Source organism: Acinonyx jubatus, chromosome D1 (assembly GCF_027475565.1).
Source record: "Acinonyx jubatus isolate Ajub_Pintada_27869175 chromosome D1, VMU_Ajub_asm_v1.0, whole genome shotgun sequence".
Taxonomy (NCBI): domain Eukaryota; kingdom Metazoa; phylum Chordata; class Mammalia; order Carnivora; family Felidae; genus Acinonyx; species Acinonyx jubatus.
In genome coordinates this window covers 4,597,088-4,621,396 of record NC_069390.1, presented here as the reverse complement: position 1 = coordinate 4,621,396, position 24,309 = coordinate 4,597,088, and the positions used below count along the sequence as shown (strand labels likewise).

The following is a 24,309-nucleotide window of genomic DNA, read 5'->3' as shown; positions in this document are numbered from 1 at the left end:
GAGTGCGGTGGGAAGCCTGAGGTGCACCGGAGTTTGGACTCCCGGCAGCATGTGCCTGTATGCCTTCGTTTGAGACTCTGAAAATAAATCTGTAGTACAGACATGCCCTTCGTAGCACATAGAAAGAAAAAGAAAAATATTAAACGTAACACGTTTTGTTTATAGATTGTTTCCTGGGTGTTGTCTTGGACGTAAGCGGCTGCTGCTTCTCCCTTTGGTTTATACTCCGTGAATTTAGGTAACTGCAGTTAGTTGAACTGCAAGGATCTGGTGCATGTCTGTTGTGGGCCTGGAGGATGTTAGCAATTACTTCAGAGCATGGAATCTTGGCGATTCCAGTGGGGCCAGTGATGAAACGGTGTAGGCAGCCTTCGTGCCTGTGCAGCCCATGTGGTCTCGGGTCCCCCCGTGCAGAAGTGTTTGCTGTGACGCTCAGCTGCTCTTCGTAAGCTCAGCAATTCTTAGTAATAATCTTGGAATCCTTTTTTGAGTCTCTGGACGTTTTGCCCTGGGCCCAGCCAGCCCCGGGTGCAGGTACCCCACAGGTGTGGCAGTAGGGTTCGTGGAGGATAGCCTGTCCCGCTTGGCTAGATCCTTGCTAAACTTAAGTACGGTTCATAGAAATAGGAGCTTTCTGAATTTTAGACTCATCAGAGCTCTTTGTCGTTCCCTCGGCTTACTGCTGCCATCGGGAGGCAGGATGATTAGCAGTTTCTCCCTTCTGGGTACCACTGGTTTATCTTTCACCACATTCATCGTGTCATTCTTTCTGGGCTCCTGTTGGAAAGTGATATAATATGTTACACTCTGCATCTGTCATGTCCAGAGAAAACCCACTAATATCAGCTTGTCCACAGGGAGTTTCTGAAATAACACAGCCGCGTGTTTGCAAAGTCGGCCTTTTTCCTGTTTCTCTTAGTTATGTAATTATTTTGAATACGCTCATTACAATTTGTTGCAAATGATCAGCCATAGTTTAAACCCAGGGCGGCAGTAGCAGCAGCATCTGCAGCATCTGGGGACTTGTTGAGATGCAGAATCTCTGGCCTGACCCCAGATTTCCTGAGTCCGAACCTGAGACTGCCCTTTAACAGGACCCCTAGGTGTCTCCGGTGCCCGTGGGAATCAGGGAAGCGCTGGCTTAAACCTCGCAGACGTCAGAGGCCGGCACCTTTGTCGACAGCAGCTTCTGCTTGCCGAGGTGCCCGTGCGGTCCAGCTCCGGAAGTGGGCCTTTGTCATTGACTCCTCACAGCCAGTTTGCTCGGTGAGGACACGGAGGTTTGGAGAGGGGGGTCTGCTTTCCCAAGGCTTCGGGGCCAGCCCGTAGCCGAGCGGGCCTTGGAATCCAGGTCCGTTTGGGTGCCTAAGAGTCCGAACAAGGCTTGGGAGGAAAAGCTGTTTATTTGATGAAAGCAAGTGGTTGTAGGCGGTTCACACCGAACCACAGTTGAGCTCCTGTTGAATATATTCTGCCAGCAGCGCCCTAGAAAATTTCTGCAGAAGGTCTGATGTGTTTGTCATACCTCTTAAAAATGATTTGACCACATCACCGTATGGTTCCTATGTCACAGACAGGGTGACACCTTTTCTCCCAGAAACAGCGTCACTGCTTAACTGCTTTGAAAAAAAGGTACCAAGGCCCAGATTTTGCCTCTAAGAAGGAAGGTTATTTTGATAATTGCAGAGGACCTGTAGTTAAAGTGGTTGATCTGAGATGAATAGGTTTATGGCCTTTGGTCCTATTTTGTGAATATAAGATGGTAGTTTTCACTGGTGTTGTCGGTTCTGGGGAAGACCGAGAACAGTAGAGTCTGTCTATGACAAGTTGACAGGTGACTCCCCAGCGACCCGCCAACCTAACCTTCAGTTCTTTGGGAGAAAACCCAACCCTCTTACTCCAACTTCTAAAACGACTCTAGGGTTTGGAAGAAAGACGACAGACAGGTAGTTAGGTTTTATTCACCATTCCCTTCTTTGTCTCCTGATAAAAGCCCATGACATGGTTTACTGTGAGAAATTGTATCCCCTGACCTTTTCTAATGTTTATTTTTGAGAGAGAACGTGTTGCGCACGCGTGAGTGAGAGAGGGACAGAGGATCCAAAGTGAGTTCTGGGCTGAAAGCAGAGAGCCTGATGCGGGGCTCGAACGCACACCAGTCGTGAGATCGTGACCTGAGCTGAAGTTGGACGCTTAACTGACCGAGCCACCCAGGTGCCCCAGAAATTGTATTCCCTTTTATCCCTAAATCCTAGTAAGGATTTTAAACTATATGTGTGTTAACTAAAAATGAGCTGTTGAAGTGCCAGCTCCTTTCAGTTTTTCTGAGTATCCTAGTTGTATTTTTGAAAGGACTCCATTGTACTGCAGGGCCCTGGCGGTTGAACTTTGTATGTAACTATCAGTTCATACCTAGCTTGTTTCTACCTCACAGGGCATAAGTAGAAGCTAGGGGAACTAATTTACTGATGCCATTTGTTTCCAGTCAGTTTGCTGCTTGACCAAAAGGTAAAATACATAATGTTTGCTTAAGAAGTCTACTGTGGTTTTATTTTAAGTTTGTAGCATACCCAGTCTAAGGAAAATGCACTGTGGAAATGCATATTTCAGAGTGTTCCGATTTTAAAAAATGCTCTTCTAATTCAGGATGGTGGAAAACGAAAGGACTCAGGCATTTTAAAACAGTTGCTTAAGCATTCCTGTTCCCTTGCTTAAGTAAGTATAGGAAGACAAGCAGTCACAGGCTTGGGGATTAGAGGAGCTGGGAGGTCAGGGAGGGAGGGCACCCCGTCAGAGCACACAGACCAGCGTGTGATGGCACGTCGTAACACCGCCCAGGGCAGGCTCTGAGGTTGGCAGGTGTCTTTCTCCCACGTGGTGATTTGGGGACGGAGGCACCTTCCATTTTTTGGCTCTGCCATCCCTTAGAGCCCTTCTTGTCTTCGGCATCCAGCCAGGTGCAGAGGAGAGTGCGTGGAGATTTTTAAGGTTCGTGGCACGTGGGGGACGACGTTGTCGTGCGCTTATCCCTGCCTGCCCGAGACATCAGGGAAGGAGAACGGGTCTCTAGCCAGTCTCGCCCCACACCGTGTGGCCGCCCCCGGCCGAGTGGGCTGCGAGGGTCCGGGGTGGCGTCCGTGCGGGCTCAGTGATGGTGGAGAGGAAAGTTCGCGTTGGTGGGAACCTGACTTCCCCCTGAGCGAGGGATGCTAAACTTCTTCTGTAAAGGACCAGGTAGTAAATATTTTAGGCTTTGCGGGCCACATTTGCTCTCTGCCACACATTCTTCTCTTTTCCTAAAACAACCCTTTAAAAATATCGAAACCGTTCTTAGCATGCAGGCTGTGGGCTGGATTTGGTCTGTGGGCCGTAACTTGCCAATTCCTGCGCTTACTTCGTCATGACTAATTATCAGTCTTCTTTATAAATCCCGTATTTAATGAGTTGCCTTCATAAGGTTGAAATTTGGGGAGTCCATTTTTACTTGGATTAGCTGGATATAACTATATTCTGATCCATAATTAAGGAGTGTGCCTTTATCCGTGTCTGTGGACGTTTATAGTTTCCACTTGATGGACGTGAGTGTGTATCTTGTTTATAATTAGCCAATCGTAAGATCTTGGTAATCAGCCTTGCTTTTTTGTGATTGATTACTTAGTATTCTTCATTTTACCTCGCCTTTCTGTATGGGATTACAAAAAATAAAAAAGACACACTACTTTAAATGAGAACTAATCTTTAAAAAAAAGACTTAAGGCTAAATTAGTAATGATGTCCAGTTTTCTGACTTCAGGTGGAGAGACTGTTCTGTTAGATGATCAGAAATTTGGTTTACAGACCAAAATAAGCACAAACGCATCTGATGTCAGTGGAGCGTTGGAAAGTATTTGAATACACCTGTAGCTCTTCAGTCAGTGACTTCACTAAAGTACTTATAATAAGTAAAGTGAACTGTTCTTTCAATTTGTAGACATCCCGGGATCGAACTTTCCATGATCAACTGTGAGGCCAAGGTGTACTGACGTGGATGGTTACTTTTTTTGGCCTTCTGTAAGGTGCCTTTGCTCCGTGAGCCGACCGAGAGCTCTGTTATCTGTCCCAAGTGCCCGTATCTGCCCTTCAGGAACAGTGCAGATTAATACGTGCTCGGGGCCCAAACACGGCCTGGGACTTGTGTGCTGGGGCTGTGCGAGAACACAGCTGTTGTCGTGCCCGTACACTTCGGTTCCAAGTATGAGGCAGAGCGGTAGAGTGTACAGGTTTTAGGATTTGTGGTTCAAACTCCCGGATGAATGAGCCGTGTTGCTCCGGCAGAAGCTTGGTAGGCGGTGCTGACAGCGTTACCCGGGGGAGCTTCCTTCTTTCCTCCTTTGCAGTGAGCTTTTGCTGTCGTTTTGTCTTTTTTCACGTTGTCAATTTTATTAGGGCAAAATGGCGTAATAACGCCTTTTCTGTTTGCCATTTTCCACAGTCTGAAAGCCAGAAAAGCATTTATGGTTTTACTGATTTCCACCATCTTTTCCCCCGAAGTTCCTTACTAGGATACATCACCTTTGCCCTGTTTCCTTTGTAATTGGCTTAGTAGCAGAAGTAGGTTGCTCTTGTGTTTGAAGTATCCGTTTCTGTCCTTCGCTGGCAAGGGTTATAGTCGCAGCGAGCGCTCCGCCCCGCTCCTGGTCCTGGAGCAGAGAGGTCACTTGCTGGTGTGGCATGGGGGCAGTTGCCGACCGTGCTGGGAGTTGTGACGCTGCCCTTTTAGCGTGTTCTGTGACGTCTTCTGTACATAATGGGAGGTGGCGATGCCTTATTCTTGTGCCGTCCCCCGAGCTTCGTGGTGAACGTGTCCCCGTGCAGGTGCCCCACCGCCGCTCTGCTTTCCGTGAACTGTCAGGGTAGCCCCTCTGCCCACTGTGTCTTCCTCGTGCTGCTGACTGGTGTGAGCTTATGTGTGCCTTTTGAAACATAAAGAATTTTTTTTTTAAGCAGGGACAACTTTTATAACATCATATTTCATAATCTTCCCTAAAACCTGTTCCCTTAAGGAGTCTTTTTTTTTTTTTTTTAAAGATTCCTTAAGACTGCTTATATTTTAAACTCCCATGATCGTCCACTTAATAGTCAAGTCACATGAAGTGGGTGTACTTTTCCATGTCCCTGAGTAACCTGCCATGGTGCACAGTCTTCTGTGCCTGGATCGATCGGTGTGACCGGCTGTGTAACTAAAACTTGCCCTCCTTGATCTCTGATTTAAAAAATTTCTTGGACGGATGTGCCTGAGAATACTAAATACTCCTACCTGATCTAATATGGATGATTTAGCAAAAATAAGTAGTTCTCAGAAGGTTATGTGTGCTATACGTAGGTTATGACCTTTGCAGCTGCCTGCCTTCTACCTAGGCTCTTCCAGCACAGGATTTTGCACGCGCGGGCGTGGAGATGAACGTGCTTTTCAGTGATCACGGTAACAGGGGCCACTGCCCTGGGTGGCTGGTAGAGCCGCAGTTGGTCCGTGGGGGGCGGGGAGGGGGTGTTACAGGAAGTAAGTGTGTGTCTCACCAAACCCCAGCTCCGGAATTCTGCAGTGAGCATCTTGGACCCACAAGAATGACTTCTGAATAGTCCTGACCCTAATCAGGACTTTTGTTTGATGCTGTCATCTTGTCACGTGTTGCTCAAAAGTGGCATTAGGGAGCGCCTTGTTGTGGCAGCTGCAGATTACATAGTGACTCTGTGTTTCCTGTTTCCAGTTGTAACCAGTGAGGACCTCGTGTGACTCTGCAGATGGCCGTGCCCTCGCTGTCGAGGAGGGGTGGGAGGGCGAGGAGGGGGGAGTATTTATGTGGCACGGTCGGTGTCAGATGGGTTTCCTAATAGCTGAGGGTGGCTCGTTTCCCTAATTCCTTAGGAACTAGCTTCCTCTTGCATGGTTTCTTTGTGAAGAATGACACGGGTCTGATCGTTTTAGGACTCTCAGCTGTGAAAGTGCTGCTTTGTGGTGGTTATTTACTTGATTCTTTCATACTCCGAAGAATGCCGGACACTTTGGTCAAGCACTAGTCACTTGTTGCTGGAAGGTACTACCCCGGTGTCTGAATGTGCGCTTCCCCTGTAAGAGAGGGTTTACTTTCTTCCTTTCCCAGCATTACATTCTTAGCAAAGCATGGATGGCTTCATATTGTAGGTTGCCATCATCCCAAGCTTTAGCGTTCTTTCAGCATTTTTAAATCAAAATTTTTTGTTTTCAATAAAAATATTTTCTTTTCTGAGAAGGAAAAGCCTTGCGAATTTTACTTATTTAGACAAGTACCTTATAGGCTCGATATGAAACTTACTGTACTTATGTGATGCAAGTTAGCATTTTAGACTGTGAAACTAAGCTGAAATTTGAAAAGTTAATATGTAAAGTTGAAATTTTATTTGAAATACTCTCTGCGTTTTGTTTAGACCAGCATGTTTTGGAAATTTGATCTTCATTCATCATCCCACATAGACACACTTCTAGAAAGAGAAGATGTAACACTGAAGGAGTTAATGGATGAGGAAGATGTTTTACAGGAATGTAAAGCTCAGAACCGCAAACTTATAGAGTTTCTGTTAAAAGCAGAATGTCTCGAAGATTTAGTCTCATTCATTATAGAAGAACCACCTCAAGACATGGATGAAAAGATCAGATACAAGTAAGAAAATTCAATCTTCTCTTTAGGGTGGGACTGAAGTGAAGTGGGGTAGAATCTTATCCTTGTCCAGCAATTCCCCAGGGCCGTCGTAGACCATTTAGAGTGTTAAGATGGTCAAGAGTGACAGACTCGGTGGAGCATGTAATCCATTGTAGAACCAAGTCCAATGAAATCATAGGGTTTTAAAAAGGAGTGTTCTAAATTGCAGTCAGAAGGCTTTGTGGCAGGGCAACGTGCTTTGTAAACAGTGATGAAGTTTCTTAAAATAGTAAGACGATTCAAGTAAGTATTTTCTCTTCTTTGCAAATAGGAAGCTAGAGATTACGTGACTGCCCGAGATCATATGGCAGATCTAAGCCAGGGCTTGGGTTATGGAGACCGTTACTGATCAAATAAATTCTGACCTTCGTTAACTTCAGGGAGCGGGGTCTTGGTGAACGTGAGTGGAGCTAAATTTAACTAGCTAGCGCCTTGGATCACCGTGGCGAGTTTACGTCCTCATCACTAGTTTCATCTGCTCACGGCAGAGCAGTGGTGCGCCGGGGTCCTTTATCCCTGTGTCTTGACCGCACTTGGACTGCACGCTCCTACCAACTCCTGGTGAGCGCTCCGTGCGTATTTAAAGTACCTAGGTCTCAGGGAGCTGTCCCTCCATGTCCAACTGTGTTGAAAGATTTGACTCCGTACCCCCCCACACCCGCGCCCCAAAATAGGACGGACTCGGGAACAAAAAGTCATTGATTCTGCATTAAATAAACTTAACGGAATAGGAGGAATTAAGGCTTTTAGTAGATCCTTCTTTGCCCTTTCTCCCCCAGTCTGTTCTTCTTTTCAGATATCTTTTTATTTCTTTCTGGGGAGAATTTTGCTGTCAGAGAAATAATACTTATTAATGCCTTCAAGTTGCTAGCGACTTGGACCTTCAAGGAGGTGAGGTTATGTTCTCTGCCGGCCATTAAGATTGACAGTTAGCATTGGTGACAGCCTCTACTCAGGTCAGTGCCCCAAAAAGGAAGAGGAAAGAAATTTCGCAGCAGGAGCACCGGCGTGCTCGCATCCCCCAGGAGCCGTTTTGGAATCCCCTTCACGGTGAACAGCCCGCACGAGTGGGTGCCGCTCGTCGTGGGGCTTGTCCTAGCAGGAGCGAGTGCGCTGCGGGCTTCGCACCTGCCCACCCGGGAGGGGCGTCGACCTCCCCTCTCGGAACGCTTGAGCCAAAGGGCTTGCCCTTCTGGGTCGGTTTCCTCACCTGCTGAACGAAGCTAATACCTCTGTGACTGGGAAGAGCAGGCACAGCACGTCTTCTGGAAGGTGCTTAGTTCACCGAAAAGTAGTCACGGCTTCCGTAGTACCGCCATGCTGGTGTTCTTTTGTGTTCCCTTTGAGGTGGCGAGAGCAGCTGTGCCTCCCTGGCCATGTGGCCTTCCGGATGGCACCGTCTTGAGGGAGCTTGACTTGAGCTGGGCAGGTGAGTTCTCCGCTGTAGTTCTGGCCTGGGAGGAGCCACGGGCCGTGTGTAAGGTACACAATACACATAGCTAGATGCGCAGGGGGTGTTTCAGACGGGACCTGAACGCTCTTGGGGGTTAAGGTCGACTTAGAGTCATCTCAGGAAATTTAGACTAGTGTTTTATAGAGTCTGGGTGACGGAGTGATTTCTGTGTTTTGTGAACCTCATAACTGTATTAGTCACACATGTCGATTGAACTCATCACTGTTCTAAGCTGATGATCATACACAAGGTGTTAAAGGTTTGTCATTCTGTGCTAACCTTTTTAATTTTAATGACAGATACCTCCGTCCTAAACTATTTAGCAGAAATTTGATCCAGCAGAACTTTAAGCCTCGGTTCCTAAGTAGTATAATAAATCCTAAAGCTAAGGTGCTGTTGTTTGGGTCAAGGTTCCCGCAGAGGGGCTGGGGGCAAGAGGAGACCAGGAGGGGCTGCCGCCCCGAAGGCCAAGGGAAGCCAGGCTTCGGGAAAGAGAGATGGGACAAGTGGGTCGGGGCCGCTGCACACAGGCCCCGTGACCGTTGGTGACCGCGGCACAGAGCACGTGGGCCCTGGCAGCGTGGGTTCTCTGGAGGGGCGGAGGGGAGAGCCCGGTCGGGAGCTCTCTGAGGAGGAACTGGTGGCAAAGCAGAGACAGCTCTTCTGGCTAGTTTCCCTGGAAAGGAGCAGAGAGAGCAAGTGGGTGCTGCGGGCAGATAGGAGTGAGGAGAGGTGTGCTGGTGGTGTCCTCCCCGGTGGGAGAAGTAGTGGGGGGTTTCTGTGCTGGTGAGGCCGTGTGCAGTCCAGTGGGAAATGACGGGGCAGAGGGAGGGAGCCATCCAGGGACGTGCTGTGCCTAAGCAGGCGGGAGGCCGTGTGGTCAGAAGGACAAGGGGAGGGAGGCTTTAGGAGCAGAGTCGGCCCTGGGGATGGGGAGGAGGAAGGAGCCCAGATGCAGGTGGGGGTGTAGCTACAGAGGAATCGGGGGGTCAGAGCCTGTGCTGGGGCCGGGACGGGGGGGAGGGTGGCGCTTGCCACAGGGTGGGATGGCGGGGGTCTTGGGGTGTTTTGGAAGCTCGTTTAATGTTTGAGAGGTAGGGAAGGGGAGAGAGAGAACCCCAGCCTGTCCAGAACCAGGACCTTGAGCCTTTCGTATAGTGCCCAGGCCCATACGTGTGCCTCTTTACCTAGGTCGTGTGTCTCAGTCACTGGCAAAAACAGGTGAAAAATTCATTGAAAAAAGTTCTTAAATGCCTGTGGCCTCTTCTGGACCTCGTGTGTCAGAATTTGGAGAATACACACTGCACGTTTGGTGTGCGGCCACGGTTGAGGCCACTACCTTTTACCGGCCCTTTATTTGCCAGCAATTTCAAATTGGGGTAATCGAGACAACGTTCCCCCAACATCGTCCCCCAGTGTTCCCCGTAGTAGCGTTTCGGAAGTTTTGTAAAGTGGAAAATACAGAGGAATAAAAACAGTTAGCTTTTGTTTATTCCAGGCCTCCTTCCCAGTATTTCGTATGTCATATCCTTCCACGTGAGGTAGATGCTGGTATCTTAATTTTGCAGACTTGGAAACTGAGGCCCAGGGAGGCTAAGGAACTTGCCCAAGGTCATGCAGCTTGTAAGTGGTAGAGATGGGAGTCTGAACCTAGGCGGTGCGACTCCAGAAGCTGCACCTGCACCCCGTGCATGATCCTGCCCCTGGCACAACGGTGACTTTGTGTTGTGGTGTCTTTGAGCCCGTATGTTCCACAGAGTAGGAGAGAGAGACTTTAATTTGAGCCACAGAAGAGAGCTGTCTGATAATATGATCTTGATGCCCACACGCCTTCCAGTTCTGTTGTCTGTCTTTTCCCTACAAAGGTTCTTCTGGGGACACTCTTCTTGTTCTGTTCCGTCTTCCGACCTCACCCCAGAGCCTCGCAGCAGGCAGCCCTTGGGCGCCTCGAGGGGTGTGGCGTGGGTTCTAGCCTGCAGTCCTCCCCTCTTTCGTGTCCTGCAGCCACTTGTGGCTGTTCTGTCACCTCCCTATCCTGGTCAGCCTTTGACTTGCCACTCCAGAGGACTAGTTGGTTCTGGATCCTGGCTGCTTGACGGGGCGGAAGTAAGAGCAGAGAAGTGAGCTTGTGGCTAGAACGGCCGTGGCGTCTCCATTTGTTGCCATTGAAAACAGACGGGAAACTGTGGTAAAAGGAGTGAGTGGAGAAAACGGATCAGCTGTCTGGTTTTCAGAGAGAGAGAGAGAGTGCTCTGGTGGGCAGAGGCAAGCATGCTTTCGGGGTGCAGGTGTTTCCAGGGCCGTAGGGTCTGCGGAGAGGTCTGCGTCCCACAGCAGTGAGGTCTGACGGGCGCTGATCCTGGACCACCTTGCAAGGCTGGCTTGGAGAGCTCTTTTCCCGTATGCCGTTTCTCCACTTGGGTAGCTAGCTCAGGCTGACATCCTCCTCTCCACTTCCCTATGTTAGAAGATTTGTTCTCTTAAGATGTGACATGGACTGGACACTTGGTAAGCGCCCCCAAAACAGCTTTCTGGTACCATTTGCAACCCATGTGAAAATAGGCGTGGCCGGTCTCGGAACCTGCATGTGTCTCGAGCGAGTACTTACGAGGTGCTGTGTGCGGGGCGGTTTCCTGGACACCAGCGTCCCCCGTGGTCGTCCTACAAGCCCGGCCACTTCCCACGTCAGAGCAGGCTGCTCAGGGCTGCAGCCCGAGGCTCTTAGCTGCCGCACCTCGCCAGGCCTGTCCTGTGGGAGAAGGCCCACGCCCTGCGGCGTGGCCTCCCCAGGCTCCCGAGCCCTGGCTGTGCTCTGGTTTTGTTGGGGAAAACGTATCCTGTTACAGCTTGCTTTAGAAGTAATTTTTGAGACACGGTAGAAAATTCACTTTCATCTACAGGTTGGACAGAATGGATTGACATGCTTTTCTAATTCCCAAAGGTGATTTTGTTTTTCACAAAATTTTAGGAAGCCTTTCTGATTTGTGTTTTTACTTGATGTCATGAAACTGTGAATACAGATGATGATACAAGTGTCCTGTTCTTCTAGGTACCCAAATATATCTTGTGAGTTGCTCACTTCTGATGTCTCCCAGATGAATGATAGACTGGGAGAAGATGAGTCCTTGCTAATGAAATTATATAGCTTCCTCCTAAACGATTCCCCCTTGAACCCACTACTTGCCAGTTTCTTCAGCAAGGTGCTAAGTATTCTTATCAGCAGAAAACCAGAACAGGTAAATATTATTTTCCGAAAGGTAAGTATTAGGGCTGATCATCCCCCTGAGATGATCCCCCAGTCATTTTGTTGCTTCAGTGTTCTGAGTGTGCCGTAAGTCCAGGTTCTGTAGAGGAAGAGTACACTTGAAATATACTGACTTACCACCGATTCCCACATTAATGAGCGTGTTCCCACTTGACGTGTTCTTTTCCCAGTGCCCCACAGCTCCGTTTTTTGCTTTACTTTGGTTTCCTCTTTTGACATATTTGGAGCATGAGAATGTGGGGTGTCCATCTGCGAAGGTAGCGAGCCGCGTGGCTCCTACCGAGTGGTTGAAGGGTCGTAGTGACTCTGGCAAAGTAAATTTTTAAGTATCATTATTATTTATTTACTTTTTGCGTTCCCCTAATGATGAGCACAACAGATGAGGCTTTAAATCAAAAAGCTTTTCTAGAACTGTAATTGATGATTCGTTTATGCCAATGGTCTGATTCCACTCAAAAACTTAAGTGTTTAGCGTGAGACGTCTCTGTTCAGACTGCTGTTCCTGTCCCGTAGCGCTGGGGGCAGAAATTCCTACGTTACTATTGTGGCAGGAACCTCCCCCTCCCGTCCCCCCTCCCCAAACCCTCACGTCCGTTTTGTTCCTAAACAATTCAGATCCGCGTGGGAAATTTGTATTCTAAGGATCTGTGGCATGTGCAGTGGTTCTCAAAGTAGGGTTCCTGGACATGAGTGCCACCTGAGAATTTGTTAGAAATGCAAGTTCTAACCACCTCACACCTAATGGATCAGACACTCTGGGGGTGGGGCCCAGCGATCTGGGATTTTTAATAAGCCTTCTTGGATGACTCTGATGACAGTTTGAGAATCACAGCTGTGGTGGATATTGGTGTGAAAAAGGACGTGCTTACCAGGAGATTACGATCCGCTTACGGAAACACGCACCCAAGGAGCCACGAGGGCCTCGACGCTCAAGTACAGACAGATCTGCCAGAGAGCAGCGAGCAAGGGTGTGATGACCGGGTGCAGCTGGTCCAGCTGGCCGGGCCTGGCCTCCTTCCTGATGGAAAACGGGCTCCGTGACCCGTCCTTGCTGTCAGCAGAGGGTTGAAGCTATTTTAGGCTCAGTCCGTCTGTCGGTGCCAAGGCAGAGTTTAGAAAGACGAGGTTGTTCTTTTCCCGTTCTTAATGAAGCAGCATTCCCCTGCTAAGTGAGTGGGGATTGGAGTTCCCTTTTCTTGGGGAGTGAATCCCCAGTCAAGATCACTGTAGCCCAGGTCGTCTTTCCCTGTTCTGTCTGCTGGGGGAGGAGTGACCGCGCTGCTGGCTCTTATCCCATCAGCCCCAGTTACTCCTGGTCCTTTCGGACGGTTGTAGCCATTATCGAAACAGGTCTTTACACCCTCGTCGTGCCTTTTCTTTTCCCTCTGTGCTGGGGGAGTCCGAATCCCCGGGTCCCGGTTCTCACCAGACCTTCGCTGTAGAGCCGGAATGCGCCGGAAGCTTTCTGGGACTCAGCATTTGCACGGCCTTCCAGGTCAGACCTCTCCGTGCAGAGGTGACGGCACGTGCCGCTTAAATGCTGAGAGACGGGCCTGGCCGCTCTGTTGTTTGTTGTGCTTCTTGGCTTAGGACTCTGAGTGGAGTCACCCCTGCTCCTCTCGCTGTAGGAAGAGCTCAAACCTAGCGCCTCTCTCTCTCCCGTTGAGAGCTAAGAGTGTGAACGAAGGTGTCCCATCACATGATATGTTATCAGGAAGGGGCTGTGCAGCTGCAGGGGACGAAAACCACGTCGACTCCGTCTGGCTTAACCGACACGGACGTTCGTTCGCTCACGGGGCAGGAAGTCGAGCCGTGGGACGCCTTCCGTGTTGGGGGCTCGCACGTCAGGAGTGTCCTCCTCCATCCAGGACGTGTTGCCGTCCTGGCTCTGCTGGCCACGGCACTGGCTGCAGTTCGTGCCTTGGGGCCCCACGTCCGGCGCCTTGCCACTGAATCCTGCAGTATTTGGGGCACATCTGACTTTTTCTTCTTTGCTCCTCTCCTCGTGCTTTTAAAAACCGTGTGACTCAGCTGTGAGTGGATTAACTTCTTGAAAGTTTCTGTTACAACGTGTCTAGAGAAGCAACGTATGATGGTTAGTCCTGCACTTGTGCCCGGTGGTGTGGAGCAGTCTCTGTCATCCCTGGCTCTTAGGCTTCTCCACGTGGGACAATGGCAGGATTGTGGCTTTTGTGGCCTACAGATCTACGTTTAAACCTCAGGGCAGCCACGGTTTGGCCCTAGCGACATACTGAACTGGTCTGCGCCTCGGTTTCCTCATCTGTAACGCCGAGTGGGGCAGCCTCACCTCGAGGGCTCTCGAGAGGTTTCGGTGAGATTAGCGGCTGCCACACCGGTCGTGTTGCTTCTGGGACTTGTGAAGGGACCCCGGGTGGCTCCGGACAGAAGGCGCAGCAGGGTGTGCAGGACAGAACCAGCTCCCTCTTCTGGCACAGAAGAGAGACCCAGGTGGCCTCTGGGTGTTTCCACGTCCCTTCTGTGTAGCCGCCCGTCCCTCCCTCACCCCCTCCCTGTGGGAACCCGGTCAGGTGAACCCAGATGAAACCCAGATGTGATGTTTCTCTAGCAGGTCACTTAGCCACTTAGACTGACGTAGAAATGCTTTTTGCTTTGAATTTTTTTTCTTAACTTGCCGGAGTCTAATTAGGATTTTGAATATTCTGCATTTCCGTGCAAAGTCTAATGGACTTATATTTATGTCCATAAACTGTTAAATGGTATATTCTCATGCTCATTATTAGGGTACTAAATTCTTTATCCTTATTCTTTGAAAGTTAGCGATGACAGTGAACAGGAAAAGACTCTGTTATGATGTGTTTATATTAAGGAATGCGTGATACTTGGGGAGATTTTTTTCCTAAGGGGTTTGCGTACCGTAACAGCCAGCAGCTCTCCGGTTTTATGTCTGATGACTGACTCCATGTCTGCCAGTCCTCGGCGGAAGGTGGTGGGGGGCTCTGAGGGGGCGGGTCCGGGGGTCAGGGCGGGGTAGGACCTAAGGTTGATGGTTCTGCCCATTTCCATGTCTTTCAGTTTCGGTTTGTTCTCCTCTAGATCGTGGATTTCTTAAAGAAGAAACGTGATTTTGTAGACCTTATTATAAAGCACATAGGAACTTCGGCCATCATGGATTTGTTGCTCAGGCTCCTGACGTGCATCGAGCCTCCGCAGCCCAGGCAGGATGTTCTGAATGTGAGTAGAATCATGACCCCCGCACCGGGGCTGCTGGGAGCTGGGAGCCCGGAGGGATTCCAGGAGGTTGGGAGAGGAGAGTTGTCTGGGAAACCGGGGCAGGGGTGAGGGGTGGGGGGAGAGGGCAGGGGGAGGAAGGAAGGTCGTTGGTAGGAAGAGATTCAGGTTTGGCGGGATTGGCTTTCCGGGTGTGCACATCTGTAGGTGCCTGGGATGCTTTGGGAGGGGCTCTCCAGCCTTTGCCGGTTTGTTTCTCGGCGGGATGGGTCGAGGATGGGTCTCAGAGCTGCCCTGGTGCGAGCGGAAGGCTGGGAGTGAGAGATCTCGTCTGCGTCCGCTCCGCTCCACGGCGTCACTCTTGAGACCGTGGCCACCCTGCAGGGTCTGGCCGCAAGGACACGTGTGGCTGTTTCCAGGAAATCCGTCTTCACAAGTAACTTTCTTCTTGTGGGTAGTTGGGAGCGTGGGATAAGAGGGAGAATGGAGATTGATTTTCAGAATTCTGGTAGGTGATGATTTTCGGATCCGTGTGCCTCTCGAAGAGCTTTCTTAAGTGGAATTTGGGTGGAACGAGTAACTTAAAGATGAAGTTCCTCACGGGCTCTTATCTTTGCCTGTTCTTCTTGTCTTCTGGCTCCTCCTCTCTCATTCTCTTCACTGCCTTCTTCCGGAACCTTCCCCAGTCCATTCCATCCTTAATACTCCACTTTGAACCTTAGCACTTACTTGTTTCTTTGAAGTCCGTTTTATTGGCAATGCCTTTCTTATTTTACATACGTATGTATACATATACGTACGTATGTGTAGGTATGTATTTTGAGAGAGAGCTCACGCGAACAGGGGGAAGGGCAGAGGGAGAGGGAGACACAGAATCCGAAGCAGGCTTCAGACTCTGAACTGACAGCACAGAGCCCTTTGCGGGGCTCGAACTCACAGACTGTGAGATCATGACCTGAGCTGAAGTCGGACGCCTAACTGACCGAGCCACCCAGGCGCCCCGGAGTATTAAGTGCTTCTTAATGGATGTGGGGCAGGTTAGCTCACAGTCCTCAGTTTCCCTCCTTTTCCCTGGGTGGTCAGGACCCTCCACCCCGTCCCCTCAGACATCACCCGGGAGCTCAGCTCCCCCCGCCCTGCTGAATCAAAGTCTGCACTTGAGCAAGACACCCAGGAGGGGGATTCACGTCCCCGTTTTAAAACTGGTCTTAAAATGTGAAGTGGGACCTCTAGCTGTGTGCCCTCTGGTAGCTTCGTGTGCCTTTCCTTTGGGCACCGCCCTCCTTGAGGACCAGACAGCTGGGCCTTCAGCAAAGTGTGTTTGATTTCTTGCCACCCGGTGCCACGCCTCCCCCCTGTCCCCAGTCTCCTTTAACCTTTGGGTTTTGCTCGTTTGGGGGTTGTTTTTGTTTTTGTGTGTCCTTTCGCGGTTGCGAGTGCTTTGTTTGTTACGGTGTTCCTGTCCGTGCGCAACTAATACTCCACTAGCTGACTTGTGGTTTATTCTTCCTCACTCCTTTCCTCTTCCTGTTGGCAGTCCCAGCAGTACCTCACGTGTGGAGGGGAGATTGTTCTGGTCAGGATACCAGCTCTTTACGAACTCGTGACGGGGCAGACAAACTCTCCTGCTGTGGGGTACTGCCCCTGTGCTCCCTGTGGCTGCTTTGGTTTTGAGTCTGAAAGTTCATCATATGTTTTAACCCAGAGGCCTGATACCAAATACTGCTTTCGTCAGCGTTTCTGAAGCTGTCTGAAAGCGAAGATGTACATACGCTTATAGAAGATGTATAAATTCCACCTCCCCTCAACAGTCAGAACACAGACCCTTTTAGTGGGTGGTGTCTGAGAATTACTCTGTGGCCGAGAAGCTGATGGTAGAATTTCTATGTGTGGGAACTGTAATTTGGGGCATAGTTGGTACTGTTGGCTGCTGTTTAAATAATATATTCACTGGCATTTTCCTTGGGGGACTTTTAATTTCCTGTAGTGTTCAAAGTCCAGAGAAACCTGTAACATTCCACTTAAAATGTGATGGATATTTCCAAGTATGTTAATCTTCATTGGGGCTTGAACAAAAGCCACGCATTGCTATGATTACCTCTACAATGTGTTTTACAGTGGTTAAATGAGGAGCAAATTATCCAGAGGCTTGTGGAAATAGTTCATCCATCGCAAGAAGAAGACGTAAGTTCTCTTGTGCGACTGTAAACTTGATGTTCTTGTTTTGTTTTTTAAAAAGCAACCGTGTTTATGTGCACAGAACATAATTGTACGAGACGTGAAGGTAGAGGACAGGTGTTGTTCAGGTTGACCGTTTTCTATACACGGAAGGGTTTAAAAACTACTACATTTTCCTGTTGCCCAGAACTTTTCCGGAAATGTGGAAGACAGCAGGCCCCGGCTCCAGCACCGTCTCCCGGAGCTGGGATTTCGTGCTGCGTCTGCTCGCCTTTGCCGCAGACCTCCGTCCACACTCCTTTTTTCTTGCGTGCACATCTTGAGCCCAAATGGTGTGGCCACATCTGCACTTGTTTGTCTCTGTTCTGGCTAAAGCTTTCCGGGCGGCACCTCAGAATCTTCGCCACCACCGGACCCCTAGAGCGTTGGGCTCCTGGCGGTGGCACTTCCTGGCCTGGCTCACGGCGCTCACGTGAGGGTTTGGCTTTGTCCCGGGTGCTGACGACGGACTTGGCAATAGGATCGAGGCCGGGTTGGAGCATGAAGACAGAGCTGTGTGCCCAGGGGATGCCCGTGCGGGGTCGGGGAGGGGTCCCCAGGACCAGCCCGTCCGCCTCGTGGAGGGACCCGTCGCTCTGCTCCTCTGCCACTGCTCTGGCTGCCACCTTCAGCAGGGCTGGGCCACGAGGGATTGCGGGCGTTCAGCCCTTTCTCCCCGCGCACGTGGCACTTCTGTGGGGCTCAGCCTACTGTCTGTGAAGGGGCTGCTTTAAAGTAGAGGCGGGGAGGTCGGGGGACCCTCTCTTTAGGCCTCTAGGTGGCCACTTAGTTTGAAGAGTGAGCCCCACGGAGGAGTAGCAAAAAGCTAGGCGTGTGTCCCCGGAGGACATTTGGCTCACAAAGGTGAATTTTCTACCGAGGTTGAGTTAGCCCCTTCTACTCTGGTGCACTCAAAACCTTTGCTACCTGGAGTTCAGCTGAAATGGGCTTTTCCAAAAAAAAAAAAAAAAAAAGTTAGTCATTAAAGGTGCTATTCGTTCCCCGTCTTGCCCTCGGGACCGTGCAGCTGGCGCTCCCCTCGGTGTCGTCACTGCCGACCTTCAGAACACAGTCCCGCGCACGCCCGTGCCGTGCGGGTGCTCGAGTGCGGGAGCCCTGCCCTGCGGGAGCCCACCGTCTGGTTGGGGTGGTAACCCCTCCCGTGCCGGGGGGTTGGACGCTTCCCGTGTGACCCAGGTGTGGCCAGTGCGGGCCATGGAGAGAGTGACGGGGAGCGCGGCCCGTGCCACTCGGGGGGAGTATGTGTCCGTGGACGAGGCTTGCCTTTCGCCAGGTTCACGTTCCTGAACGGCAGAGCTTGATTACTCAACGGGAAGTTAGTTATACCTGCCTGCGAGGTTCAGGAGAAACTGATAAAGGAGAAGCCCAGCTCTGCAGCTTTCTTTTTTCTTTTTTCAAGGACAAAGCATCTGGGGCATTAACACCTTCTTTACTTGCCTTGCAAGAAAGTTAATTTTGCCTCTGGACAGTCCTGTCGATACTTCTGTTTTGTATTATGGGATACATTACATGCTAAAATGGCACTGACTGGTTTGTGTTCGTGAAGGAAGCGTCAGGCTCCTAATTCTGGTCAGTGGATTTTGCTGTCCTGGCACGTGTCGTCATCTGTGCCAGAGGATCGCTGTCAACTGTGCCCGTGTCACGTGCCACAGAACGTGATGCGCGCGGGTGCTGAGACTTCGGACCTTTCCTGGCAGGCTGTTACGCCACACACGAGGAGAACATGCAGTATTTCTTACCATTGGCATATTCCAGGAAGCTTTGTCTTTTTTTTTTTTTGGTTAACGTCCATTTATTTTTGAGAGAGAGGCAGAGAGTGCTTGCACGCGAGTCGCGGGGAGAAAGGGAGAGAGAATCCGAAGCAGGCTCCACGGTGTCAGCCCAGGGCCCGACACGGGGCTGGAACTCACCAGTAGTGAGATCATGACCTGAGCTAAAGTCAGACACTTAACCGACTGAGCCACCCAGGAACCCCTGTCTTTATTTTTTAAATCAGTGCCAATTTAAAAGCCAATTTATGAGCTTCTATGCTAATAAGAGTATATACAGTTGACCTTTGAACAACACAGGGGCGAGGGGTGCCAACCCCCTACGAAGTCGAAAATCCACGTAAAAGTTTGGACTCCACGGACGCTTAACTGCTGATAGCCTGCGATTGACCATAAGCCTTGCCGATCAGGTCAGCCATCAGTTAGCACATAGATTGCGGATGTGTTCCGTGCACGTTCTTCTAATAAAGTAAGCTAGAGGAAAGACAGTGTTGTTAAGAAAGTCCTAAGGAAGAGAAAATGCATACTTACATGAGTATGGTACTGTATTAAGAAAATCCGCGTGTAAGTGAACTCGTGCGGTTCAAACCCGTGTTGCTAAAAGGTCAGCTGTATTTGGGGACGTGTTTTCTTCAAGTTTTCACTTGTCGAAATTCTTCCTTGCCAGAACTTTGACCACATGTCCCTACACACGGAAATCTGTACCGTGCAGTGTTGTTACATGGAGCTCATTAGCCTGGCAGAGTAAATTGCTCGTGTCTTTACCTACGTGACTTCTTTTGAGCTTGACTTTCTGTTCACTGCAGCTTATTATGGCCAGTGTTAATTTGTGTTATTTCTTAAGCATTTTCTTCTCTAATGTTTTATTATAAATTTGACATTTGACGTGTTTGATAGTTAAAATTGTACTTTTTCCCTTCAGCGGCATTCAAATGCTTCACAGTCACTTTGTGAAATTGTTCGCCTGAGCAGAGACCAGATGTTACAGATCCAGAACAGTTCAGAACCAGATCCCCTGCTTGCCACTCTAGAAAAGTATGTTTCAAAGTCTGTTCTTGTTCTTTGTTCTTATTGATGCCGTTTGACGTGTTACCATTGTGAGTGTTGGTAAGTCTTCCTTGTGTGGGAATTGTGTCCCTGCAAAATCCCCTCGGGTGGCTGAGAAGGTAGGAGAGCCGGCTTATCTGACCTCAGCTGTCTGTGGGGCCCGCTGGAGACCCACAGGGTAAGAAGGGGAATAAATGACATTTGTGTGTGGACTTTCAACCTTCAAGTAGTTGTAAACTAGAATTCTGTAAAGCCATCCTAAGAGGGGGTGGCCGCAGTATAACTGTAGTCACTGCCCCGTAAGTCTTTGGTGAAGAGTCTTATACACAAACTAATTTGACCCATTTTAGTCCATGGTTCTTACTAGAAGCTCTTCTTAGTGTTTACTGTATCCTTGCAGCTGACTAGGGGCAACCTGACCAGACCTGATGGAAGGGTCACAAGCCCTATATGTTCTGTGTCTTTGAACTGCTCGTGCACTTATTTTGAGACCGTGCCTTTGAGCAGCCGTCTCCTGTGTGGGTGGAAGATAGCTTGGGGATGCTGTGCTGTTCCGAAATATGCGAATGGCCAACCCGTAGGTATTAGTTTCTGTAGATTCACAAATTTTCTGAAAGAATGCTTACCATCAAGCTTGGGCATACATTCGACCCGCATCCACACGGCTGCAGGCTGTTGGCATAAAGAAGAATCAGGCATTTCCGCCCTTCAGATGAGTAAGTAGAGAGGGTGCACACACCGTGGGCTGTGAGGTACGAGTGGCAGCCTTGCTTCAGTGCACGGCCGCTCTTGTTCTCGCTGATGACTTCGCCCGTCCTCTTGCGATCCTTCTGTACGTTGACGTTCATGTGGCTTCTTTTGGCTCAACTACCTGGAAGGTCCTTTTATTCAGATAAAACATTTGTGTGTATTACTTACCTGGCAAGTGTGAGATGAGCAAGGACCAAATTAGACACGTCGTAACTTTTGTAGTCTGTCATCGGAGAAGCAGAGTTGTGTTTTCCCAGTGAGTATTGTTGACTAGGAAGGAGTTGACTAATTCTGAGGGAGCGAAACAGATTATTGGTTCCTGAGTGATATGTCATTTTACCCATCCCATTTCCGTTATTCTTGGCTTTATGGCATATGTACTTTTCTTATAAATATAAGACATTCCACATTCAAATACCAGTAATCATAGTATTAGGTTGAACCACGTCAAATTCCCATTTGAGTAGGGTAAAAACCTATTGAATACCAACAATCTGTGGTTCATGACAGCAGTTGTCCAACAGAAATAAAAGATGTAATTTTAAATTATCCAGTAGCCACATTCAAGTAAAGGGTGAAATTAATTGTAATAATTATTTAATCTAATTGATACAAAATATTTGAACATCTCATTTAAAAAATTATTGAGGTATTCGACATTCTTTGCCCAAAGTTTTGGAAACCCAGCATATATTTTACACTTAGGACAGATCAATTGAGACTAATTGCAGTTTGAGTAGAGTGGCCTCATGTGGTTGACTCTGGCCACCTGGGACAGCAGGTTCGCCTTGAATGTCAGACTGACCAACATTAATCACGGAGTTTCAGCGCCACCAGAGCCCTCTCAAATGTGGAATCTGACCCATGAAGCCTGTGTATGGACTAGCTCTTAGAGTTCAAGCTGTGTCTTTAGTCCTGGATCAGCTATAAATTGAATTATGTAGGTACATACTCAGAATTGACATCATTAAATATTAGTTGGAGTAAATTTCTTCAAATTCGTGGACTTGAGGAGTCAGGAGTCCCATGCTATCACTGAGTTAAATCTTCACTGCACTTAGCAGTGGGAGACTTACTCTACAACAGCGCCTCCCACACTCTTCTTGAGATGAGAACCAGCCCCTTTTAATATCACACATGCTCCCACGTTATGGTGGTTTCTTAGTGTCTGTTGATTAAGAAAATGCACAGTGACCAAAGGCTTCTACAGGCTTGGTAAACTTACTAATCGTAATAGCATTTGTATATAGTTGATATATTATTAGGTAGTAATGTATAATACCTGTTTATGTTTGATAAATTATGGCGTAATATAGCAGTATTACATTTTTTAAGATTTTAACGTTTATTTGTTTTTGAGAGAGAGAGAGAGTGAGAGCGAGCGAGCAGGGGAGGGTCAGAGAGAGAGGGAGACACAGAATCCGAAGCAGGCTCCAGGCTCTGAGCCGTCAGCACAGAGCCCGATGCAGGGCTCAAACCCATGAACCGTGAGATCGTGACCTGAATTGAAGTCGGATGCTTAACCCACTGAGCCCCCCCAGGCACCCCTGTCTATTGTGGTTTCAAGCTGCTAAGTAAGAACATCACTTGAACGAGAAGGTGGACGTCTGTAGTTGGTCGCCGTGTCCATACCCCTCTACCTGGGGTGAGGCTGCTATTTGAAGAATAGACATATTTACTGTGAAAAAGCGGTCTGTTTTCCAGAGCTCAAGCCCAAACCTAGTATTCTCTGGACTGCCGTGCGTTGAGTAGCGTTTACGGTGCTGTTTTGGGCCAAGGTCTCACAAGGGGTTTCAGTGCTGGTCTGGGAGTGTGTGAGAGCTCCTTCCAGCACCGGGGTCCTCTGAAGTTAGGCACCGGTTGTATTTGCTTCCCCCAAATAAAAGGAGATTCTCCTGCTTGCTGCCCTAGCCTGGAGAGGGCGGCGGTGTTGGGCTGCGGCGGGCACAGCTGTCCTCCGCATGACTGGCGTCTCCGCTGGGTGTGCAGCGGGGGCTCCCCAGCTGTAGGCCCCATTGTACGGGAGACCCCAGTTCTAATTCACTTGGATTCGGAAATACTGAGATCCTGAGAAACTGAGATTTTTCCTTGAGAACACCCATGTAAGTTTACCTAACAAGTTACCCTTGTGTTTTACATTGATCATGACCTTGAATATGTAATGGGAAGAGCCAGCCCGCAGAGAATACTTTTTGGGCAGTAGTTCAGTCAGATCCATTTCATTGCTACCGTGTTACTTTGATTTACCGGATTTTAATTAGAGGGTAAAATGCAACAATTGATCTTGTCTTTTACCTGTTTCAGATCTTAGTTAATTATACATCAGTGCCTTTGTGGGAAAACACTTGTGGGTTCTATTTACCTTTTTGAAAAATTACCCTTCTTTTGTGGGGCATGGAGTTCCAAATCTTATTACCACCCACAGCTACCACCGCCACCACCCTGGTCTCAGTGGGAGGTGACCGCCAATCTTGAAGTATTTGTTGGCTCTCGGCAAGATTGGCAAAGGCAAGCAGGGCCCAGGTAATTCTGCTGAGGCGGTGGGGTGGGGCGAGTAGGAAAGTGTATGTGGGAGAGTTGCATTTCTAATAAGCAGGATCACTTGTGTGCTCTAATAAATGTATTAAAAATAAAACATTCAGTAAAACGGATACTTGCCTTACCGGTAGCGTGATTTTTTTTCTCTGACGTTACTGTTAAATGATGTTACGGTTAGCACTTGACTGTTGATTTGTCTCCCCAGGCAAGAAATTATAGAACAGCTTCTATCAAATATTTTCCACAAGGAGAAAAATGAATCAGCCATCGTCAGTGCAATCCAGATATTGCTGACTTTACTTGAGACACGGCGACCAACGTAAGCTTTCCTTTTGTCTTACAGCAACGAGCCATGTTGTCGTGCTTTTAGATTTCCTAAAAGTGCAAAGTCGTTGGTTGATAAAGTGCAACATCATGCCCTTGAATTGCAGGTGCCGAATCTTTTTCCACCACATAAACTGTAAGTTAGTTTTATGTGAACGTGGTAGGTAGGGATATAGTTTGGTGACGCTGTTTATGGGCAGCGTCCGGGTATTTGTACCAGTTACGAAAATGTTGCTGTAAGTGCTGTCATAAAACACGTCACAGCGGAGAAGCTTCTTTCCTAAATATGAAAGTGGAAAAGAGGTGTTCTCCTGGTCGGTGGGCAGCTCTCTCTCCTCCACGCAGCGGTTCAGGGACTTTCAGTCTTGTGATTCTTTCCTCCTCGTGCTAGCTTGAGGCTTCACATTGAGCCTTTGGGGGTTTCACATGTGAGGCCACTGCAGTTGGTGAGGCTGTTTTCAAATGGATGGGCAGGTGGCTTGAGGCCTTTACGGCAAAATTTGAGCAAAGTGAGAACCAGAAATGTGGTGTGCTTCCCCCAAGTGTGTGTCCCGGGCCAGCCATTTGTGTTCGTCGTGTCATTCTTCACAGTTTATGTCCACTGCTGGCTAATTCGCTTAGTGATCATCAGCGTTTTCTGATGGTTCCCTGGAGCATGAGAAGAGGTACGTATCCGTAAGCATTGCAGGAATATGTGGTTTAGAGATTAGAGTTTGTGTTTTCTCACTCGCTGTTGGATTTATCCGGTAAACCAGAGGGCATGAAGAGGACAGAAAAGGGCTGCCGTCAGCAGATGAAAATCTCGGCCGTCCAGGGTTTCTGGATGTGTTTCTAACGATGTAATTTTGGTTTCTAGCAAAGTAGTGAGGACAGCCATTCTGCTTCCCAGATACCTGATCTCTTGTCCTGGTCTGTTGAGTTCTTGGTTAGCGGTCGGGGAAGGGCAGTCTGGCAACCCTGCTTCAAATGCCTTGTAATTTGGAGATTGCATCTGCAGCT

General features: G+C 48.9%; 1 protein-coding gene across 31 annotated transcripts in view; it reads left to right on the top strand.

The window, feature by feature from the left end:
* Positions 1 to 24,309, top strand: part of PPP6R3 (protein phosphatase 6 regulatory subunit 3) — a 135,793-nt gene that overhangs the window by 60,504 nt on the left and 50,980 nt on the right. For 29 of the 31 annotated variants that reach the window (XM_027045546.2, XM_027045545.2, XM_027045544.2 and 26 more), the window contains 6 exons: positions 6,445 to 6,677; positions 11,219 to 11,405; positions 14,510 to 14,647; positions 16,763 to 16,828; positions 19,574 to 19,686; positions 23,192 to 23,305. In XM_027045546.2, coding sequence (XP_026901347.1) covers positions 6,451 to 6,677; positions 11,219 to 11,405; positions 14,510 to 14,647; positions 16,763 to 16,828; positions 19,574 to 19,686; positions 23,192 to 23,305 — 845 coding nt within the window. In that variant the 5' untranslated portion in view covers positions 6,445 to 6,450. Of the gene's footprint in view, positions 1 to 6,444; positions 6,678 to 7,094; positions 7,278 to 11,218; positions 11,406 to 14,509; positions 14,648 to 16,762; positions 16,829 to 19,573; positions 19,687 to 23,191; positions 23,306 to 24,309 lie in introns of those variants that run through there. The other 2 variants (XM_027045548.2, XM_027045550.2) reach the window with 2 other exon arrangements.